This window comes from Gallus gallus, chromosome 2 (assembly GCF_016699485.2).
Source record: "Gallus gallus isolate bGalGal1 chromosome 2, bGalGal1.mat.broiler.GRCg7b, whole genome shotgun sequence".
NCBI lineage: Eukaryota > Metazoa > Chordata > Aves > Galliformes > Phasianidae > Gallus > Gallus gallus.
The window spans coordinates 85,596,083-85,619,435 of NC_052533.1; the positions used below are offsets into that span (position 1 = coordinate 85,596,083).

Consider the following 23,353-nt stretch of genomic DNA (forward strand, 5'->3'; position numbering starts at 1 on the left):
TGACAGTCTCATTCCCTGGGACAGTTTTGAGGAATTAAGCAAGTTCAGTCACTCACAACTGCAAATTATTTTCATAACTGTACAATGGAGACAGTCACAGGAGACATCAGTTGTCACACTACTACTCCACTGTGGGGATTTGAAGAATGAGGAATTACTGGAAGGGGTATCCTAACACAATATCAGCAAGAAACTAGAGGCTGAAACTGTAATTGGAGCCTGAGTGTAAGGATTCATCTTCCTGTGGTATTGGGTCCTATTTTCCCGCCAAAACCACATTACAGTCTAACTGCTCTCTCCTCATCATTGTCTTACCTTTCATCTTCTGCCCTTAAAACATCATGCAAAAAAGGATGAAATAAAAAAGAAAAATCATACAATTCTGGAACTAATATCAATGGGTATTTTTAGTATTCCATGACTACATTTTTGGCCTGGCCTGCTTAAGTAGCAGCTGAATGCCCTAATCTTTGTAAAAAGCTATTAAGTAACATGACACCTGGAAAGTCTGCAGTGGAAGATGGAAACCCTTACCAACCAACAGTGGGGCTAATGACTGACATAATTCTGGCATCTCACTTTATAGTAGTTGGATAAACCAAAAATAAACATGCAGCTCCTCCAGCTCTAATCACCTTCACAGCATCACCCAGATGACAGAAAGCTATAAAATCTTATATTTTTTTCTACCACTGTAATCATTTGTGGATATCATCAACAAGGAAAAGCTACTCAGAAGCATGAGATTCAGCACTCTCACTTAACAGATAGAAAAACAGACAAAGGCAAAATCACTTTTTCAAGATTATCCAGCAAGTAAATGGCAGAGTATAATCACAATTCCAAGCCTTCTGGTTTATAATCCTCTTTCCACAAATCTGTATGTGCTACCAACTAAGCTGTTTAAATGATGTCATCAAATACTCCATTGTTTTGAACCCTCCACCCCAGGTATTACAAACTGACCACGCAGATGATGACACATACATATATATAATCCATATATATATAGAATAATCTGCAGCCATATCAAACAATTGATATTACTTCAAATTTTCAGTTTCTGACCAGCAGCAAATTCTATGGCTTTAATTGCAAAACATTTTTTTCCTAATTATAAATTGTTGAAATTGGCTGCTGAGTCTGTATTCTACAAAAACCTGAGCTAAAGCTTTGGGATAAAAGGGAAAATGTAAGCAGAGTATTTTGTGCACCTCTCTCCGGTACAGTAATTGTATCTGTAAATTTCATTCCCTGTTGCAGAGAGGAATTTTGACTGGATTTAACAGATACCAACTTGATAAATCTGCCTCTGAATTCCACATGCAACTACACTGTGATTCAAACTTGCGATCGATTACTGTTCCTAGCCCTGGCAATTCAAACTTGCAGATCTCCCTCTTCAACATCTGATGCTGCTCTTGGCAAGTGGGACACAGTCTGAAACCCAGCACAATTTGTCCTGTAACAGAGCACTGGCCTTTTTTTTCTGACAGAATCATGGAGCTGGATAAACTGTTTGGGAGGCAATTACCTTCCCTCAAAAAACCCACAGACTCTCACTTCATCAGATAGGCAACTCATCCAACCCATGGCTCAGTCCTTGCACATTCCCCATGATCATCCAGAAAAAGGGTTGAGAAAATCACTGGGTTTTCTAAACATATTTACACTGTTTACCTTAAAGGTGTCTTAATAGCTACACTCATCAGCTATCATAGGAGTTTACAACATACAGGACTTTTCTGCCAAAGGAAAATATACAGCAGACACCTAAAATAAAAGGGTATTGTTAACTCGAATTGGAAAAATAGGGCTTTTAAAGTCTCCAGTTAGACTGCTTAATAGGTAAGGTGCATTAAAGCAGGAGTAACATTTTCCAGAAAATTCTTCTGCTTACATTTAAATGCACAAGCATTTAGAAAGAAGGAGCATCTACAAAGGTAATGCCTCCTATTTTACTATGCTGGACCACAATGTTAGAGGTAGATGTTGGCATGGTATGGCAGTAGAGGCTGAACCTTCCCAAAAATATCCCATTACATTTTGATGCTGTGACACAGACAAAGGACAGTATGACAAAATTGTGTACAGCGTAGAAATATGCATGAAGTAAAGGTTTCAGCAGAGTTTCAGTAGTGGCAGCAGTGAAGTGAAAGGCATGAAAACACTTTTTCAACATAATCACCACCATTAGCAATGCATTTTCACCAGCAATGAACAAGAGCCTGCAAGCCATGCTTGTAAAAAGCTGTACAAGCTGAGGTGACCCACTGTTGCTGTCATCACTGCTGAAACGCACCACCCACAATCCCACTGTGCTCACACTGTTTGGTCTTCAGCAATGTGGAACAAGCACTGACTGATGTCAATGGATGGCACTTTTTCCACATGGAAGAATTCAGTGACACACCTTTACTTCATCCATACTTCCACATCAGACCCCATTTTGTCAGACTGCCCCTCTGCTGTCATCTGTTGCATGGCAATATAACATAGTGGAATATTGGTGGAAAGGTTCCTATCTCTACTGCCATACCAACATCCACCTCTGACGTTGTGGGCCAACATAATGAAGCAGGAGGAGCAGCCCTCATGTGAATCAAAAATTGGAACATCATCTTTCAATGTAATACATTTTTTTCCACTATAGAGCCCAACTACATTTTATACTGTTGGTTCCGTGACCAGTTTTCGACATCAAGGTTTTTTAATGGAAGATTTATAGTATGCTGTAATAAGGCACTATTGACCATATTTATTTTCATTTCGCTTGGTATTAAACACAAATATATCTCTGAGTCAGAGGATTTCACTTCACTCTTACTAACTTAAAAGTAAGCTGACAGTAAGAGAGACTTTGAGGCCAAGAAAGTAAGAGGTCCAGTGCTGTGTCTTTCCATGTTATTTCTCAGCATCCACGGTTTGAAGCAGGGTCAAAGCAGCGACTGCTACAAACTTCGGCTACTTTGCTTTTAGAGCCAAGATCCAACATTGTCTGATTTGGGTCCCCAGCAGTCACCTACTACAAGTCAATGGGCAACCAGGGAAGAGGGAGCGATCCCAGTGACACGGACGTACATACAATTCAAGGCCTTGCACACAAGCACCACGTTTATTGCTTTCTTCTCTCTTGGGATATGCTCCCAGTCACTCACAAGCACCGCATACACGGGGCTACAGCTTTCGTTGCTTGTGCCGGGGGTTGGTCTTGCAGCAGACGTACAGCCGGCCCCGGCGGCGAACGATGTAGCAGTCCTTGCAGCGCCTTTTTATCGACGTTTTAGTCTTCAGCCCCGCGCACAGCTGCAGCAGCCCAGGCGGCGGCGGGCCGGCCAGCAGGGCCCGGGTGGGGGCGGCCTCCCCACTGCACAGCGGCACGGGGACGGCCGCCACCCGCCACCGCGGCGCCAGCGAGCACAAGGGCGAGCGGCCCAGCGAGCGGAGAGGCCCGGCGGCGACCCTGGCCAGGAAGGACAGCATGATCCGCGCCCTGGGGGGACAGTGAGGGATGAAGGCACCGACCGCCACCGGCTCCCCACCCCGCCCCTCTTCCCCCTCCCTTCAGCGGGGCGCACCGCACGCAGCACGACCGTTACCAACCCCGCTGCCCCAACGGACGCCGACCGATCCTCTCCCCGTCAGGCCGCGGGCGCCCTCCTGCGTGAGCCGCGCGCATGCGCAATGCCGAGACCAGGCGGGGGAAGGGGCGGGGGACGCGCATGCGCACGCCCGCTGAAGCGGGCTCAAGATGGCGGCGCCCTGCGCGACCTTCCGCTGCTTGTTGGGACCCTGGGGCCGCTTGGCGCTGCTTCGTCAGGCTGCTGCCGGCTCCCTTCGGTTCTACGGTGTGCGGGCTGCCGCCACTGGCGAGCTGGTGACGCACACGGGGCAGGTGAGGGGCTGTGGCGGAGGGTCTGGTGGTTCTAGGTTGAGGGCCGGGAACTGCCCGCTGGGGAGTCGGCTGTGCGCGGGGAGCGCTGGGCTTTCTCGGACCTGGAGCCGGGCTGGTAGTAGCTGAAGGAACGTTTTTTATCTTCTGTCATCGTGAAGCTACAGTGTTTGCATTTTATGCCCTAATTCCTCAATAGCCTTGGATAGGCTGAACCTATCTGTGTTCCTGTGTTGTTTTTTTTCCACGGTGCTGATGTATCCATCTTGCAAACCCCCTTCTTTATGACCTGAAGCAAGTACTGCTCTGTAGGCAAACATTTTCCACTTGTTTCCCTTCATATTGAGTATACTTATGTCACTCCATAATTAATGTCTTCTATTTATTTCTGTGGGACCCGCAGCAGATATGAGTGTGATAATACTACTTGGTAGAGCAAATTCTCAGCTACGAAGAGCTGTTTAGCAACACAGTCACCACCATTAGCTATGTATTTTTACCAGTGATAAACGAGAGCCTGCATGCTGCCCTTTGCACCAGCAGAGGTGATTTGCTGTTGCCAGTGCTGAAACACATCACCCACTGCCTCACTGTGCTCTTATGCGCTGTTTGGTCTCTATCAACAGTGAGCGTGCATCCATGAGTGTCAGTGGATGTTATTTTTTCCTCGTGGAGGAATTCAGTGGCATATCCTTGCTTCATCTGCACTTCCTTGTCAGATGCCACGTTGTCAGGCTGTCCCACTGCTTTCATCTGTCACATGGTGACAAAATGTAATGGAATATTGTCAGGAACATTCAACCTGTACTGCCGTGCCACCAACATCTGCCTCAGATGTTGTGAGCCAGTGCAATTAAACAAGAGGCATTACTTTTAGAGAAACCCTGCATGTTAATGCTGAGTTTTTGCAACTTTGTAGTCCATTAGTTCTGATTAGAACGTTCTTGTACTGTTAGAGGATGGTTGAATCTTTAAGTTGATCCATGAAAGATGCAGAGAAAGTTCTTTGGAAATTAAATGTTTGCAATTTTCTGAACCAGAGTATCTAGACAGCGTACAATTTCTGTCAGATAACCAGCTTACTGTAGAATTGAGAGCTTTCTTAATTAATGCATGCTATGGAATTCATTGTTGTTGGATTTTACAGGATGTTACATAGTCAAAACTTGTGTGCATTTTTCTCAATTATAGTAGTTAACAAACACTGTGATCTGAATGTAACAGTTGATGCAGCTGAGATGTTGACAGATAGGTGGTAACCCTCTGTAAGTGTCCTATAAGTTCAGTTCTTCTGTTCTTCAATACATGAACTGAGTATGACAACTGGAGAGTGCCATGTAATGTCTTGGGGAGTTCTGAAAGAGGTGTGGCTGGTGTAGCTGATGTTGGAAGGCTATATCTGTTTTTCAAATATTAGTAAGTTTTACTTTATTTTTGGGTATAAATATATATGTATAAAACTTACATTTCATAGTTCGGTTCACCTTCCAGACGACAGTGTGGGATCAAGGAACAAATCTGCTGGTGTCTCTGGTCATATCTAAGGCTTCTATTTACTGGCTTTAACCAGCTCTGTCTTGCTGCTTTCTGCCCCTTCTCTTCTGTTTTCCCACTTCTTTTCTTTAAGAGAAAGGGGAATTGTTTTTTTTTTCTGTGCAGCGCATGCTGGCAGAATGGTAACAATTGAAACTCATGAAGCACTTTAAATAATTTACTCTTGATAATGTTCTTAGCTTTTGTAAACTTTGTTCATGGGCAAGGCTTTTCAAATAACATGAAGTTTATTTTGTATTTCAGGTATATGATGAAAAGGATTACAGGAGAGTGAGATTTGTTGGACGGCAAAAGGAGGTAACCTATACTTTCTTTCTGGGGAGTGGGAGTAATTTTATTTATTGATGTGAACTACATGCTGGTTACTTGGATTTGTAGCATGTTTTCATTTTTGGCAATCTTTTATGCATTTACTATGGCTTTAAGGAGGAAAACATTACATATTATAAATGAAAATCAATAATAGCTACCCAGAAAACACATGCCAGACTTATATTTTTGAATACTCAAATTGTCTTATTGGTAAGTAATACACTGAGGATACCAGTAATTCTTTTGCCATGTGTATTTTGATGCTTAAGGTTATATGTTACCTGTGACTTGTCCTACAAACTCAGATTCTGGTTAAATCATAATGCTGGTATGATTATGTTTCTCTGCATAATTGTGGTAACACTAATTCTGTGATGTACTACATTTAAGAAGAGGGAAAAAATCCAAAGCTCTCAATTATTCTGTTTAAGGAAGATGGCCTTTAAGAGTAACTAAATTCAGAAAATAAAGTTCTCAACCCATAGTAGTGCTGTATTATTCATAAGAAATATCTGGCCCTGCTTTTCTATAGAGATCGTGTTACATGACACGTGATGTTGCTTGGTTATTGACTGAAGTTAGGCCATTTGAACGTGTTTTTAGTATTTCATCTTTTCCAAACTATCAATTAATTGAATTAAGGTTCAAAACTGGAAAGAGCTGACTAGAGACTTTTTCCTGGAACTCAGATTCCTGCATGTTAGTGAATTTTATGTGCAGTGTAATAGATAAAGCCTTCGTTGGGTTTTTATGTGTGTTTTTTATATACCTGTGTGTGTAACATTACCTTTGTTAGAAATGGTTGTCTGATCTAGTTAGATGAAGGTGGCTTAGATGGGTGATAAAAATGCTATAGATTTTACCTAGGTGCAAGTCACTCAGTCACATGCCTCTGACACACTCAGGGAGTGGTTATGTTTGTCAAGTTGTGTAGACATGCTCCAGTAGAAGTCCTACAGCCACTGACATCCAATTCAGGAATTGTGTATAAGGTGAATTTACAGAGCAGCATAATGTTCAGATGTTTTTTGTTTCTGATTTTGAACAATTTGCCTTTCTAATTGTTGTGCACAATGGTAATGCTTTCTTCAGACTCATGTGCAGTGGTGGAATAACTTTTATGGTGGGAGGCTCTACAGTACTGGCAGTTGTTTCATCTCTCTCCTGACCTTACTTGTCCCACCTTTATTTTTGAGTTTATCAGCACAGAGTCTTTTTGCAGTTTTATCATGTAGTGGCTAAAGCACAGTACAGAGGCAGCGTCAGTTAAGTATTTTCTATTTTCAGCTGCTTGCTTGTTCCTGCTCACCTCTTTGCTGAAGCTGCCTAGGTCACATTGAAAGCCTGAGCACTGGTGTGACGTGTCAGGGAAAGGAGATGATTTTTGCTAAATTTAACATCTTCAATTTGCTGATCTATTTTACAGAACAACCTAAGATGCTGGAGCTGCGGGCAAGGTGGGAGGAAACATAAGTAGAAGCTTCTTTAGATGGCTGTAGTGGAACTACTTGGGGAAGCAGTAAACAGCGCTTGTTTTCTGTTTGGTTACCTTTACCACTCAAAAGCTTTTCTTCTTTTCCCTCTTGCAGGTGAACAAGAATTTTGCAATTGATTTAATAGCAGAGCAGCCTGTGAGTGAGGTTGAAAGCAGAATTATATCATGCGATGGTGGTGGTGGAGCTTTGGGACATCCTAAAGTGTACATAAACTTGGTAATATTGCTGTTCTTCATACAGCGTGTTTTACTTGTTAATTCTTATCTGGAAGATTATCTTTTTAGCATGTTAATTGAACAAAGTAAAAGAAAACTACTGAGAGGCTCATTTTATTTAGTGCCTGATGTAAAATTAAGATTTCTACCCAGAAAAGTTAAGAGAGAGTTTCCATTTGAAGTTACTGGAAATTTTTCTTGTGATATTGATTTGTTAGAAATGGTCTTTTTTTCTTTTCTGAAAAAAGAAATTAACTACAAAGTACTATGAACAAGCAGTGTCTTGTAAGCAAAAAACACTCGCTCTGTTTTGAGGCGCTTCCTCTAGCTGTTTAAATGCTGTATATTTTACATTATGCAGTTTATATTGAATCTTGCAAGTTCAAGGAAAAAATAAAATGTATTTTCAGTTTATGGGAATCTTAGTAGTTCTAAAGATTGAAAGATTCCATCATAGAGAATCAGTGGAAAAAATAAGACATTTATCTTCCTATTTTCCTTGATAGTAGCGATACAATTTCCAGTTGTCTTTATGAAGAGTAATAACATTGAGACTACTGATGAACTTGGTAGAATCAATGATCACGAGCTGATTAGGTATTGTTCTTAGGCAAACTCTTGCTGTGGATGACTTAGTCTGTGCTCATCTAAGCTTTGATATTTACTTAATACTCGAGAGGATAGTGGGAGACACCAGTGTCCTTTAGCAGCAGTATTGTTGCAACTCTCAACTACAAAGACAGACATATTTTGAACAAGCTAAACATTTTATAATGAACCATTTTACATTCTTCAAAGCAAAGAATTCTGATATTCTAATTCATAAAACTTGGAAGCTTGTTTTTATTAGTCTTAGGAAGATATGTCTGTAGCACACTGCTGATCTGTTGACTTACTCCTTTCGACCTGCATTACACTCTTCTTGAGGAGTTCTTTAGCTTTTGTAACTTTTGAAATCTTTGTGTTAACAGACAAATTCTACAACATCCGTAGTTTAAATCTTGAATGCTAATACCTGCAGAAAGTTCTGTAAGGTGAAACTAGCAGCTTCTGTGTCTCTATATTTTTGCAGGACAAAGACACAAAGACTGGAACATGTGGCTACTGTGGACTTCAGTTTAAACAGAAACATCACTGAATAATTACCTGCATGCTTGCACATATCTGTTAAGATGTTAATGCTTAACTATAAATAAACAGTATATTTAAAAGCTCAAGACTAGCATTTGTGTTTATCTTCACTATGGAACATCCAGTCTGCATGTCTTTAAAACCTACCTTTACAAGTAATCATGACCTGAAAGATATATTACCTATATAGTACTTATTTTTGTTTTTATGGCACAAATGTCTTGTTTGGCAGACTTCTTGTGGACTTGAAGGTGGCATTAGAATACAGCAAAGATGGTTTGTGACAAGTGGACTTGTATTCTTTTGAACACTGAATTGGATTTAAATGACTGGGCAGTAGATTATCCTAGAATATTTTTTGGTGTTGTTTGACACTGTTAATTTGCTCATGCCTTTGAATCTAGCTAGGTTCAAAAATAAAAGCAATAGAGAAATAGAATATTCAGCACTGTAACATTTACAGATGTGTATCTCAGAAGCAAGTTTGTGATCTTTTGAATTAAGTAGCCATCCTTCCTTTATTGTATGAAATAGTAATCAGTGTGAGCTGAAAGGTGAGGACATAAGCACTTCTGTTCTGTATGAGAAGACTAGAATATAAATAACTGATTTTGCTTGGATTTCACACCTTTGAAGCCACTTCAGGAATTGGTCTTGTCAGACTCAAGGAAGTAGAGTTATTGCTCCATTTCAGGTAGCATCTTCTGCTCCATTAATTTGGGTAGGTGGGGTTCTTAGTTGTCAGGCTGTGTAATGCCACTGTGGCTGTGTTAGGCTGATTGAAGGACATTATCTTGGAATCATGGAACAGAATTCACTAAACCATGTCACTCAGTACATCTAAACGTTTCTTGAACACCTTGAGGACGGTGACTTCACCACCTCCCTGGGCAGTCCATTTCAGCACCTGACCACTCTCAGAGAAGAATAATTTCCTAACGTCTAACCTGAATCTCCCCTAGTGCAACTTCAGGCCATTCCATCTATTCTTATCGCTAGTTATGCAGGAGAAGAGGCTGACTCCCACCTCACCACAACCTCCCTTCAGGTAGTTGTATAGAGCAATAAGGTCACCCCTGAGCCTCCTCCAGGCTAAACAATCCCAGCTCCTTCAGCCACTCCTCACAAGGCTTGTGCTCCAGTTCCCTCACCAACTTCATTGCCCTACACTGCTGCTGCCTTGCTTGATTTTTATTTCTGTAGCATTCCAGAATGACTTTCAAACTAGATATATGCCCAGGGAAGGATGGGAACTTTGGCCTCTGTTTCAGAGAGAACTTTAATCTCTTGCTGTTAGGTGACTTTTTTTTTTTTTTAAACTCTAGTACTGAGAAGTGATCTCAAGCAGTTGTTGCTGCTTGGTTGAAGTTCAGTGGGACAGATTCTACTAAAGCATCTGCTTATATTATTTTAAATAAATTGGAGTAATGGTGTCAAGTTAAATCACATGGGACTGTAGCTACCAAACTCATTTGTGTCAGTTGGTAGATGAAATTGAACTACTGCAATCAGTCTTAAGGGAAGGTGTGAACTATTCTTATTGTAGAAGTTATATTTAGAGGCTATCACTGCAGTTGCTTATATGCATATGCACCTCTTTTTTTTTTTGTAATACATGTCCCACCTGACAGAGCTTAATCTTCCTGTCTATTTCTTTCCACTTCTTTTCTTCTTTGTCACTTCCAATGCTGCTCGTTTCAGTGATCATCAGGCTGGCCTTCGTCCTTCGTAATGATGTAGACTAAAGAGGTAATGATTTATAAGTAGGTTGCTGTATACGACTGATGAAATTCTCTCATGTGCAACCATCTCTGCAAAGAGATACGTTGTTGTATGTGGTCATCTTCTTTGAGCCTTTGATTTTTCTTATGAATAATGTATCTACTTGGGTCACTGTTGTTCATAGTAAATTAACAATGTTTAAGTTGGCACATCATCTGCTGAGGACTCTGACAGATCCTTTCCCACTGGTGTCAGCTATGGAATTCTGTTCTTGTACTCCCTAAAGTACTTCTTTCATGTAGAGCTATTGATTTCTACCAGTGAAGCAGAGGAGGTCTGTACTTTGCATTGACAATCGTCATAGGAAAACTCCAGGCTTCATTATATATTTCCTGGCAGCTAGGTTTACATATCTAGTTGTGAATGGCTGTGTATATGAAGTCTCTTGCACTTCAGGTCCTACCATCCACATATCTGTGAAAAGACCAACTTTAATCAGCATGAAAAAAAGTGAAGAAAATCAGAAATTATTGTTGCCTATATCCCAACCATATAAGTGGATGTGTGTGGAAATGGATTTATGACTGTAGACTAAAACACTGAAGTATTAAGGCAGCATTATGTTTCTTAGACAAAAATTCTGATTAGAAAGCAATATGGAATAAAACATACAGACCTGAATTCTATCAGTTACTGTTCTGTTTTTCATGGATAACTTCTTCCAAGGCTGGAAGTATAGAGCCTTGTTCCAGTTACCATAGTACAAACCATAACATATGCTCAGATACTATGAGAATAGGGAGTATTCTCCATTCTCTAATTAAAAAAGCAACTAAATATGGGTTTGTAAGCTGAGTCTGGTTAGTTTGTAAAAAGCATAAAGCACTATTTTATCTGACTGACTTAATATGCAAGTGCATCTTTCTAAAGTTTCTTTGAATCATACAGCATCTGATTGTACTCTGGAATTTGCTCGTGTAACGTGCATCTCAAAATTAGCAGACAGCATCCCTGTACTTCCTGTGCTAATATTAAATAAAATACAGCACACGATAATAGCAACAGAAATGTTTAGTTCTATGATAGCTACATTATTGGCATTCTTTGGTATGTTCTCTGCTATTGATCTACGAAGGCTCTAAGAGTAACTAAATTTTTGTGGTGGCCTCTGAGTATGTTGTCTAAACCTGAAACCAAGGATTGCTGAAAATTGCATCTGTCAGTTCAGCCCTGCTAGTGGAAGGGATTGATTGGGGTAAAAATGACCTTGTATTCAACTTGTCATGAATATTACGGTATAAATTATCATGCCTCGTCAGACACCCATCAGGACTTGTGTAATTAGGGAAGAATAGTAGTTTCATCAGAAGCAATATATCACAACAAGAAAGGTATAATCAAAACCATAATATGTATCCTTGCTGTAAATGTCATTGATTTGGATGATGATACTTCTACATACTTTTCTTTTTGTCAAGCATTGTTCAGCATTAGCAGCTGGTGCCACAAGATCACGGAAGAACATGCATGTCCAGGTAGTAACAGCTTTTGTTTCAAGCTTTCCAGATCACAAATCTCCAAATCTTCTATTGACTGACTGCAGTGTGAAGTTGCAAGTTGAACGTGCTGACTGCCTATTTTTGCCATGCTGAGAACAGCTCACAGGGCTCAGAAGTGGTGCACTTAACTGACAGTAACAGGAACTTTATTTTTCTGCACCTGAAAGTTCTGCAGTCATTCTTGATTATTCCAGGTCTGCATTTCCATCCAATGACTTGATACTCATTTTGCCATCTGAAATACTTAGCATTCAGGTGTGAAAAATTGAGATGACAAAGCAAAAATTTCTATGTGGAAGAACAGATTTTGTAAGAGGAATCAAAAATGCAATTTCTGCAGAATTGGATCAATGTGCTGGAACACTGGGAACATTGCTTATAAACTTCCCCCACTACCTTAGCATCATGTAAATGCTTTGAGAATATGCGTAAGTGTACTTATCCTGCTGATACTACACCTTGCTTTAGGAAGTCCTCCCAGTCACCTTGCTGTGCCTATGTTTTTATTGCTGCTGACCATTGTATACTAGCATAAATGCCTGTTCTTTTTGAAACTATCACTAGGTCTAAAGCATACATTCAAATGATCTAAGAAAGCAGTTGTTTGTCTACATTTTCTTTTAAGCTTGTCTGGATCAAGAAATCTAAGACTGTGTTCACTACAGTGGTTAATGAACAGATTGAAATCTCTGTATTCTGTAATAATTACACATTTAGATGAAAAATCTTACAGGAAATTTGAGCTCTCATAGCATAGCAACTTGGCAAAATATTGCATAATCTTTGTTAGCCTTCACATGAAATTGTTATCTTAACATCATGTAATTTTCATTTGTGCTAACTTTATCTAAGTACTAGTCATTGTCTTTTGCAATTTATTTTCTCTACTGGAGAAGGGGGAGAAAATAACTGAGAGGCCTGTGTAAGTATGTTTGCTTGGGACAGAATAGCTTATTTCAGAAGATGTAGCTAAGAACATAAGAATAAAATTTACATAATTTTAATGACACATTCTTCTAAACTTCGATTTATAGAAGAGTGTCCCTTAAAGAAAACTTGGAAGTAAAGCATTTTCTTCATTTCAGGAAGGACTTGTATTCTTTTTTCCTTCCCTTCAGCAAGATGCATCTTCTGCTGCTCTAGGTGGAACTGTGATTTAGTACCTAATTAGACTTTGGAAGTACCTCAATCTTTGGACTGTGCAGCCCTCTTTAAAGTTTTTCAGCTTTAGACATTATGAAACCTGGTTCTCGTGCATCAGCTGCTGAAAGGAAATCTGAAATGTTTTGGATGCTAAAAATGCATCTGTAAACAGGTTGGAGTATCAAAGACCAGCAGAATCTCAAATGAGGGAGTTGCTTTGAATTTTAAATTTCAAGATAATTGAATACTATTTCCTCTATGTAATGAAGGCAAGTTGGAAGCACAGCGCTACAACTGAAGAGTGGGATCTGTCCAACCCAGTTTCAGTCCAGAGTGGTTAGGTGTAAGGGATGTTGAACACTGGAGATAAAAAGGATATAAGAATGGAGTCTTCCACAAACATATTCTGTGACAGGGATTCCACTGGTGTCCTGGGTAGCACAGGCCCATTTCTGAGTGGAGAGGACCCAGACAGATCTGAAAAGGAGGCATTACAAGGGCTGAAGTTGGCAGAGGGCTTGTAGCAGTTGCTGCCTTCATTGGTTTCAGAGTTGTAAATTCCATCAGCTGTGGCCTCCTGCAAGGCTCTCTCTGAAGGAACACACCTAAAACGAGAATGGGACTTTCTCCAGGTTGTTTGTGCCAACTCTGAAATGCGAGCTGAGTGACATACAGAGGAAGGATGCAGGAGCTAATGTCTGAATGTAGTCTTATTAGTCATTCACAAGCTTGAAGTTCAGGAAAGATGCTATTGCCTGCCTACACTTAGGAGAAGTCTTACCTAATATTGTTGATACGCTGATTGATTTATAAACTTCCTTGAGCTTATTATGATTCTTGTTTCTTCTACACAAGTGTGTCTTTGAAGGCACAGAATACTTCAAATTGGTACCTATGACTCGAATGTAGTGAAATCTGGTATTTTCAGGTTCAGTAACTGAGATTCTGAGACCCAAGGGTGGGAGTTAAAGTTGGTTCTAAACTAAAAGTTTACCTATGCTTTGTTTTTGTTCTGTATAGTTGTGATCCTCCTATTAAAAATCATATTTTTAAAGTATTGTAATAGGAGAAATTTTAGGGAAGGGCAAATGAGATAAAGACATGAAAGGTTTGTGTAGGAGGAATGATGGACTAAATAGCCTGGAACACTTTCTAGCATGTTTAGGGTTATGATAGAGGTCTACAAAATCCTGAATGATAGGCAAAAAGTAGATCAGATATTTTAAAAGTTATACCACAGGTGTTTGTACAAATGATGAACCAATTCTGAGAGTTTTTGGTCAGATTTAAAAAGAAAAAATAGTTGATTTAAAAAAAATAAATTGGGAGTTCTCTAAGGAAACTTGTTGGTCTAGAGTCACACTGAGGGAGTCCTACTGCTCAAGATGTATCCCCATGCTCAGAGAACAACTAGAAGGGCTATAAATCTAAGCAAAATGTGTGTGTTGTGAAAAGCTGAAAGAAAATGAAGAAAACAAAGGTGAACAAGACCAACAGTGAGTATAATCAAGGCTAATAGGAAGCACGTAAATATCTGTTAAGACTGTTTCTAAAATGTGTTGATCTGACTTGAGAAGGATATGATACAATTAAGTGATGTTAAAAGATAGAAAAATTGAAAGATGTATCTATTACGTAACTGTATAACAGGAAGTCAACAAAAGAATTTCGAGTAACAGGTAATCAAGGGGTTGTTCTTTAATAGCTGCTAAATTTAGATGTTTTTAAATTGGCATGCCCAGATAATTAGTTTTCATGGAGCTGTCCAATGAGCTTCTTGGATCATTAAAGTTGTATTTTGATAAGCTTTGTAATACTGGAGGAAGAGAATAAAAAATGGCTAATGTGCCAGCATTCAAAGAGAGTAAAAGGCATGACCTGGATAATTACATGTCTGTCAGTTTGACATCACTTCTGGGCAAAATAATAAGGGACCTAATTAATAATGAATTAAGGAAGTGTTATGTAATTAGTGCCAATCAACATGAGTTACAGAAAAACCAGGCCACGTCAAACTAGCTTGATGTATTTTTGATGAAATTAGTAGTAGTGGTTGATAAAGCTGAAAGCGTTAATGAAATACTCTCTGATTCCTGTGAAGATTACACTTTGTAGTACTCCATGGTATTTTGGTTTGTAAGTGGAAATCTTGCGTGACCAGCCAACTGTACTCTTATAGATTACCTGTATTAAAGGGTAGCAAATTCCCAGGTGGGAGGGAAGGGAAGGTATATCTCTTGGACTGTCACATTGCATGTAATAGCTATTGGTGGTTTGAAAATTGAATGGTTGAAGGATTGTTAGGCAAGGCAGAGGCTGGAGCAAAGCTGTATGTTTCAGTGGGATGAAATGTAAAGGAAAAAATAAATAGTGATATATATTTGTGGGAAAAGTTGCCTTTCTGTGAAGGGATCCTTGTAAAAATCTGAGTTATATTTTTGTTCTAGATGAATATCAGCCTTAATATAACCTCAGGTAATAGGAAACATTGACTACATTTCCTTGGGGTATGTGATGATCATCAGATATGACTTTGCAGGTGAGTTCTGTCTCAGCTTTTGTGAAGTTTAGTGGAATAAATAGAACTTTTATGATTAGGCATATCTTCCTTAATTTGGCATGCATTTGTCTGTACTTGAATACTGTGTCCATTTTGAGGTCTATAGTTCATTAATTAATGTGGGTAAATTAGAAAAAGTTCAGAGAAAGCAATGGCACTAATTAGAAGAGTTGAAAATGTGTTGTATATTGAAAGTTTTAACAAGCTTCATCTTTGCACTTCCTCATAAATGAGGTTAAGGGCTGAGTTGATCAGGGTCTACCAGTACACGTGTAGAGAACAAAGCTTTGATAATGGGCTCTTTAGTCTGGCTGAAAAAAAGGTAAGATCTAGTGGCTGGAAGATGAAGACAGACAGATTCAGTCATGAGCATCATTTACCAAGGACTGCCGTAGATTGTACAGCATTGTTGATTCTATTTTTAGAGTTGATATTTTCTAAAACATGTATTAATTGAAACAATGGTGGTGCCTATAAACCACTATGAACTCTTATAAAGGTGACTGGATGATTGCAGTAGTCCATGCTCAATCTGTAGTAATATGTATTACACCAAAGGGGCACTGGTTCTTTTGAACATAATGAAGTACATTCCAGACCTTCTGAATAAGGCACAGGGAGGACTTCAACTTTTTTCCTGATAGTTGTCCGAGTGATGGTGACTTGAACAATACTTTTGCTGAAGAAAGGCAAATATCTAATCCTGATGTTTATCATTAACCAGGAATTGTCATTGTCTGGTCAGTGCCTAATAAAAAGCCAGACAAACCAGAGTTCAAAAAATAGAGCATTAAGGGGTAGACAGTTAGAGGATTTCCTCCTACCTGTTCTTACTTACCCAGTTAAAACAACATAATGAAACCTGCATTACAGCTTGGGGTGAAAATCAAGGATTGTTTTCCATTTAAAATTAAGTTCCCGTTCCCTCTAATTTCTTTTTTTTTCCCCAATATTTCTTCTGTGGTGTTCTTGACATTATACTAGATTCTGGAATAAATGAACTTGTACTGTTTCTAAGCTTTGCTTACCATCTTAAGTGGCTCTCTGGATTACAGTGTTTTCTCAGATATTCTATGGTTTTGATGAAGTAGCTAGTATTCAGCATCTCCTTACGTGTTGGCTAGTAGCATCTTCAAGGACAGTCATGGAATGATTGATATTCATTCCAATTAGTATAGGTTAGAAGTCATTAGATTGAGACACTTTAGGGTAACCTAAGACAATAGTAGGGAAAAATGTTGATGAAACATCTGTCCTTATTAATGTTAAGAGTAATTGGAAAGGTTTTCTTTAAGTACATAGGTCACTCTGAAAATAATGTCTCCTATTTTTTTGCTATGGCAACTACAACAAGTACAAAGAGCAGATCAACAGTATTTGATAGAGTTAATTCTCAGCTACAAAACACTCTTTTCAGCATAGTCACCACAATTAGCTATGCATTTTTGCCAGCAATGAACAAGAGCCTGCATGCCACTCTAATGAGTGGCTCTAATGCAGTGGCGGAGGTGACCCACAGTTTCACAGCTGCTGTGACAGCATCGTTGCTAGGAAAATGTTGTCCATGCAGTCCATCTTTCATCAGCCTGAACAGATGGAAGTCAGAAGGAGGCAAATCCAGACTATACGGTGGGTGTGGTAGAACAGTCCAGCCATGATTGGCAATGTGCTTCGCGGCCGTCAAACTGGAGCAGTTCTAAACTAGAGCAGTTCTATCTCTGTCATTTTCACTCCTGTACAAGTATTTGCATAATAAGACTTGTTTTTTTTATTTGTTTCCAATTCTGGATAATAATTTTCTTTGGTGTTGGGCCTCGCCTAATGAGAAACATACTTGTTTGACAGGGATTTTCTCATTTGTAATAACTTTACTGAAATATGGTCAGCTTTTTCTAAGTCTGTGTAATGACAGAAGTATAACTTCAGTTTAGAACTTTGGGTACTGATACACCCAAAATATTTAATGGCCTTACATCTCTTAAGGTATGAATTTTTCCTTATATCCTTTATTCTTTAAGGTGTGACTAATTTACGCAGAACATATTCTGCATTCTGTTTTTTACTGTTTAATTTCAGTTATCATCAGATAGAGCAACAGTTTGTGTAGTTATTTGTAACTGTGATCTGTTACTCCTTCTTAAAGCAAGATTTTATCTAGAGTTCTTGGTTGACTGAAAAGTGCTGAAAACTTCAGATGAAAAATAGTTGTGTTTTTTTTTTCCCCTCCTTTTATCGTTTTCTTTTAAAATACTGGGATGTGTGTTTGGAGGTGGGAATAATACCTGAACTAGAATTTCATTAAATTCCTGACAAGTGAAACTCTCCCTAACGTTTTACAAAGGTTTTTTTTTAGCACTTCTAGTAGCATTTGTTTATTATCTATTGAATTAAAAAAAAGTTCATTTCTCAAAGTCACCATAGTTGTTCACTTCATTGGTTAATCAATTCCACATTTGCAGCTGTTCTTATGAACTCTAACTTACTATATCAATATTGGAACAAAAATGATGGGGGGGAAGGAAATAAAATGTGTGAATCAGGGCATCTGATCTGCTGTGCTGTAGGCATTCAAGTCAAAGAGGAAGAACAAGTCAAACATTCTGTTCTGAATTACTTGTGCTTCATCCAAGGTCCATATTATGAATTACCATGTGACTTGTGGTCATAATGTGACCATATTATGAATTAACATGTGACTTGTGGGGTGTGGAGATATGAATGTGGGGATTTTGTTACATGGGGATCTGTAAAATATTCTCAGAAATAGATCCGTTTAATTCCATGTTTGTAAATCTCAAGTTGGTTACAAAGTGAACGTGACTTTCAGTCATATACTTCCTTCATTATCAAGAACTGGGGAAAGAACCTTGATTCATCCAAGTATAAGTATGTATGTGACTATTTGCGATTATGGTAAATTCTGGGGAAACAAAACTCCTAATATTTTTTTTTTTCCTTTGGTCATTTGCCCGTGAAGCCAAGGAAAGTCCCAGTGTCAGCTCATCATTCTGGTGCTATCTAAAGTGTTTCATGTATCATTCATTATAGCAGATAGAGAAATGCTGAAATGCAGTTCACTTTAGCAGTAAGCTCCTTTAGGACTGTTTGGATAAGTGACTTAATGGCTTATTCTTAATGTTCTTTTCTTTTATCTTGAGACCTAGTAAAATCAAAATGACAAAAAAAAAATTCAAATTCTTCTTGGCAGTAGGTCACCTGTGAAACATTTTCTGTCCAACTTCATTACTTTTGAATACAAAATGCCAAGAAAAATGTGTGTGTGTCTTTGATCCTAAAAGATGCATATATCTGTAAGCCTTTCATATAACCAGTCTAGCTTTTTGCAATGGCAACAAAGACAAAAGTATTTTAAATCATAAAATCTGTACCTCATCTGCTCCATCTTAACAGCACTTTAAATCCTGACATAAGCCACTGATAAGTGACATAAAAGCAGAAGCAAAGGAGAATTAGAGACAGTGGCACTCATTGGGATAGAGAAAGCAGCAGTGAATGAAAGAAAGTGATAGCTAGTGAGTAAGGAAAATAGGAGGATTTAGAAGGTAGCAAGCTTTCAGTAAAAGTTTGTTTGTTTGAATTTATTCAGCTACCTCAGAAAGAAAACTGTATTCATACTTTGTATGCCTTTTAAATCACGTTACCAGGAAATATAAATAAGCAGTCAAAATGTGCATTTTATGTAAATAACAATTACCTGGAAAAAATATCCTTTCTTAAGTAAATTGTGGTTATATGAAAGTATAGAGAATGTTGCAAGTTCAAGGGTAGTGGTGTCTTGGGTTCTGATCAAGGCAATCTGTTTTAGTAGTCTCTCTCTCTATGTCTCTGTACGTCCCTCTGTAAATCTCTCTCACAAAAACACCCTAAATAAAGTTTGACAGAAGGAAGTGAAAGCAGGCAAAACAAGCATAAGATGAAAACACCAAATGTATTAAGTTGCTATATCTACCACATGTTTTTTATTATTATTATCCAAATAAAATAAAACTTATTTTATAGCATTTTGTGGTCTTCCTGTTGAGAGTAGTAAATGGGAGAGGCAGCAGCTGCAAGCAGAGCAGGAGATTATAGGATGCTTCTTAGATCTGATCCAGAGCCTGTCAGACTGCTGTTTCCCTCTTGTAACTCTCTCTTTAGGACACAGAACATCTTCACATGGTACGAAAGGCAGCATCTTAGACTAAAAATAAAAAATAAAAATAAAAATGGTTTTGAAGTGGGACCTCTTGGAGCCCACACATTGTAGCCTTCAGTGAAAGCTTGAACAATGGTCCTGTAGGACTTTTCCTGTCCCTTGAGTTCCTAGGATAATTGCTAATGCTTAGGAGATTGTATTGGTTGGTTCCTAGGGTCAAGTGAGAATTGCCTAGGGACGTTCCTCCTACCTATTTTCTTTACAAAGAACTTATATGACCTGTTGGTATTCTGGCTTGCTTCTCTCTCCTTCTTAAGGCTGGTTTCGTCTAACATGGTCACGATTTCTTTGCTTAAATCTTCACAAAAAAGAAAATGAGTAGTTTCCTCAGACTTGTGATGCTGCTTCTCCTACCAGTTAATGAGTCTACAGACTCGTTTCTTTCAGTATAGCTATAAACTAATTGTCGTTGCTTTCAATGTTCACTGTTAAAATCTTGCTTTGTACCTTATCTTTCTGATATGCTTATGCTGTTGTTTTATATTCATTTTTCATTGTGTGCCCCTAGTAACACATCCTGCAAAAAAAAAAAAAACAAAAACCTTTTACAGGTCTGACTTATTTCTTTAATTGCTATATCTGTACCAAAAGCTCTTACTGAGATCTTCATTCAGTGTAGCCATGTTTGCTCAGGCATAAAATCTCTTGTAGGCTTCTTCAAACACTTTCTGATTCTTAAAGCATTTTGACACCAGGATTTGTTCCAACCTTGTATTCTAACCTGCCCACATATAAGTTTGCCTCATTTAGATGAAATAAAAAATGTGTATTAGCATGGCCTCTTACAGATGTGTTCTTGTGGGCTGCACATCCTTCAGGCCTTGTCCACTGCTGCCCACAGGGCTCCTCCATTGCTGCTTGGGGAGATCTGCTCCACGAGGTATCAGTGGGCTACAGGAGGATGGCCTGCTCCTCCATGGGCCTCTCCTGGGCTGCAGGGAGCTGCTGCTGCATGCCTGGAGCACTTGTTGTCCTTGTGCACTCACCTTGGTGCCTGCAGGGCTGCTGCTCTCATTTTGCTCACTCCACTCCCCAAGCTGCTGTTGTGCAGCAGTTTTTCCTTTCTTAAATCTGCTCTCACAGAGGTGCAGCCAGTATCATTCACTTTCTCAGCTTTTGCAGTGGTGGGTCCCTTTTGGAGCTTTCTGGAACAACTGCCTTCATCCAACGTGAGACAGCTTCTGGGCTCTGCTCAGAGGACCCCCTTGCTCCTATCAACAACACAGAATCAGTGTGGTCGTTTTGGCTCATCTGCTTCGTTGTATCTACTCCGAACCTCTGTGTACTCCCAGTCTATTCACTTGGGGGTAGTTCAAGAGGCAGAAGACCTTCACACTGTGCAAACTCTGTGCAGCAGCAAATAAAACATTACTGTGCATCAGCATTGTTATGTTCTGTTTTGTTGTGGTGGTTTTTTTGCACTGCCTAGTGCAAAACAGTTCCTAAAGCAGCCTAGTTATAGGAGTGAGAAGCCTTGGCTTTCTAACAGGAGTTAAGTGGTACTGAAGCACTTGCATGCTACTTTGCTCCTTTGGGCAGAGGCCTGGTCTATGTGGGCTACTTGTGCATGCATTCTTTATCAAGAAGCTGTGTTTTGTACCTGCTGACTGCTTCATTTCTTTTTATTTCATTCTACCAACACCACTTCCCCTCAACTTTAGAAATATTCTCTCCTCTTTTACTGCATACTTTGTTCTAATCCCCTGTATTTTAAGATATTATTTCTTGATCTCTTGGAGGATGCTTTTAAGTATTTATCTAAGGGAAAAAGTCACACTGCTATTGTATGTATTGACTGTATTTTTTCTTTTCAAGTGGAAATGCCCTAGGTTCTAGAAGTGCCTTTTAAATTTCCCTGGAAAACTTAATTCCTTTACAGTGGTAAAATTGCTACTCTCCTTTCATTTCCTCTTAGGGGCATCAGATCTGTCAAAAAGAGATGACCAAATGAAGACTCTAGGTTGTGCTAATGCCAAGGCAGTAACAGATGCTGTTGCAGAAGCCAGAACTGCTACTTCTGGGCTGAAAATGCTGGAATGTCACTGCTGTATTTACATGTAGTACTGTTGGGTTTTGGTGGCTTTCTTTAAGCTTCAAGCAAGTAATAATAATAATAATAATCTAAAAGTCTTACAGACAATACTGCTAATTGTGTGGGTTTTTCTTTTTTTAACTTATCATAGCTTATGGCACTTGGGATCTAGGACAGAGCTTACAATTATATTTGTGTTTCCTTTGGCTCATTTCTGCATCTGAATTCTGATTTTGATTTTTAGCCATGTGACATTTTGGTTCCATGTAAATCTTGCTTCATTTGCAGTCCAAGGTGGAAATACAAAGGAGTTGAAAAGCTGGTTGTGAGATCAACAGTGAAACTGCTTTTCAAATACTTCACTTTTCAGCATTAATCTTCTGATGTAGTCCCTTGCAATGAACTTGGTGTAGTTTGTCATGTGTCCATTCTTCTTTCTCTCTTTGCTGGGCTTAGTGATTTCAGTCATTTCAGCCACTTTTCATTGAAGAACTTTCTTGCACTAATCATTCTCATTGCCTTTCATTGTTACCCTTCATCCTGCAACACTACCAGAAATGTTTAATGAGTTAAACTATGCTTTACATAAATTTCCAGATGAGAGCATACTACTGATTTACAAAATGTTCCCTGTCTTAGTCTCCACTCTGCTCCTGTACATCTGAACATAGGTAGCAAGGCTAATTAGCAGGTGAAGTGCCACACTGACGCTGCCAGTCTGCCTTTTGCCTTGGAGTTAGCTGCTTTGCAGCTAAGTTGGCAGTCTCAGCACAGTTCTCCCACTAAAACCGGCAGAGATATATCTCACAGACTCTTGTGACCTTGAAAAAAGGATCTTTGTTGTCTTTGTTTCATTTCCCTCTTCGTACTCCAGAAGTCACAGATAAAAGAATCTCTAGTTAATAGAATCATAGAACCATTAAGGTGGGAAGAGACCTCTTGCATCATCTGGTACAATCATCACCCCACCCCCACAGTGCCCACTAACAATGTCCCTCAGTGCCACATCTACATGTTTCTTGAACACCTCAGGGGATAGTGACTCTTCCCCCTCCCTGGGCAGCCTGTTCCAATACTTGACCACTCTCAATGAATTTTTTTTTTCCTAATGTTCCATCTGAATCTCCTGGGGTGTAAATTAAGGCCATTACCTCTTGTATCACTGATTACGTGGGGGAAGAGGCTGATGCCCATCTCGTTGCAACCTCCTTTCAGGTAGTTGTAGAGAGATGTAAGGTCTCCCCTAAGTCTCCTTAAAACTAAACAATCTCAAGTCCTAAGTCTTGTGTTCCAGACGCCTCACAGCTTTGTTGCCCTCCTTTGGACATGCTTCAGGGCCTCAGTGTCTTTCTTCTAGAGTGGGGCCCAGAAGTGAACACAGTACTTGAGGTGTGGCCTCATCAGTGACAAATACAGAAGGGACGATGCCAGGATGCTGTTGGCCTTCTTGTTTACCTGGGCACATTGCTGGCTCGCTTTCAGCTGGCTGTCAGCTAACATCTCCGTATCCTTTCTCTCCAC

The 23,353-nt window shown here is 39.4% G+C and overlaps 2 protein-coding genes across 6 annotated transcripts in view; one reads left to right on the forward strand and one right to left on the reverse strand.

The window, feature by feature from the left end:
• Positions 1-654: 654 nt before the first annotated feature.
• On the reverse strand, positions 655-3,686 carry MRPL36 (mitochondrial ribosomal protein L36). Of its 2 annotated transcripts, none has more exons than NM_001390854.2 (2): positions 3,604-3,686; positions 655-3,493 (listed from the first exon to the last, which is right to left on the reverse strand). In NM_001390854.2, exon 2 carries the CDS (start codon positions 3,481-3,483, stop codon positions 3,178-3,180), a length of 306 nt encoding a protein of 101 aa, NP_001377783.1. In that variant the 5' UTR covers positions 3,484-3,493; positions 3,604-3,686; the 3' UTR covers positions 655-3,177. The 2 variants fall into 2 exon arrangements, with proteins under 2 accessions (NP_001377783.1, XP_046772958.1); XM_046917002.1 differs by having other exon boundaries at positions 2,739-3,493; positions 3,579-3,686.
• Positions 3,687-3,730: 44 nt separating this feature from the next.
• Positions 3,731-23,353, forward strand: part of NDUFS6 (NADH:ubiquinone oxidoreductase subunit S6) — a 49,915-nt gene continuing 30,292 nt past the window's right edge. Inside the window, exons 1-5 of one of the 4 annotated variants that reach the window (XM_040695512.2) lie at positions 3,731-3,895; positions 5,690-5,743; positions 7,348-7,470; positions 10,302-10,349; positions 11,801-12,885. In XM_040695512.2, coding sequence (XP_040551446.1) covers positions 3,752-3,895; positions 5,690-5,743; positions 7,348-7,470; positions 10,302-10,304 — 324 coding nt within the window. In that variant the 5' untranslated portion in view covers positions 3,731-3,751 and the 3' untranslated portion in view covers positions 10,305-10,349; positions 11,801-12,885. Of the gene's footprint in view, positions 3,896-5,689; positions 5,744-7,347; positions 7,471-8,541; positions 8,687-10,301; positions 12,886-23,353 lie in introns of those variants that run through there. The other 3 variants (XM_040695513.2, XM_046933103.1, XM_419061.7) reach the window with 3 other exon arrangements.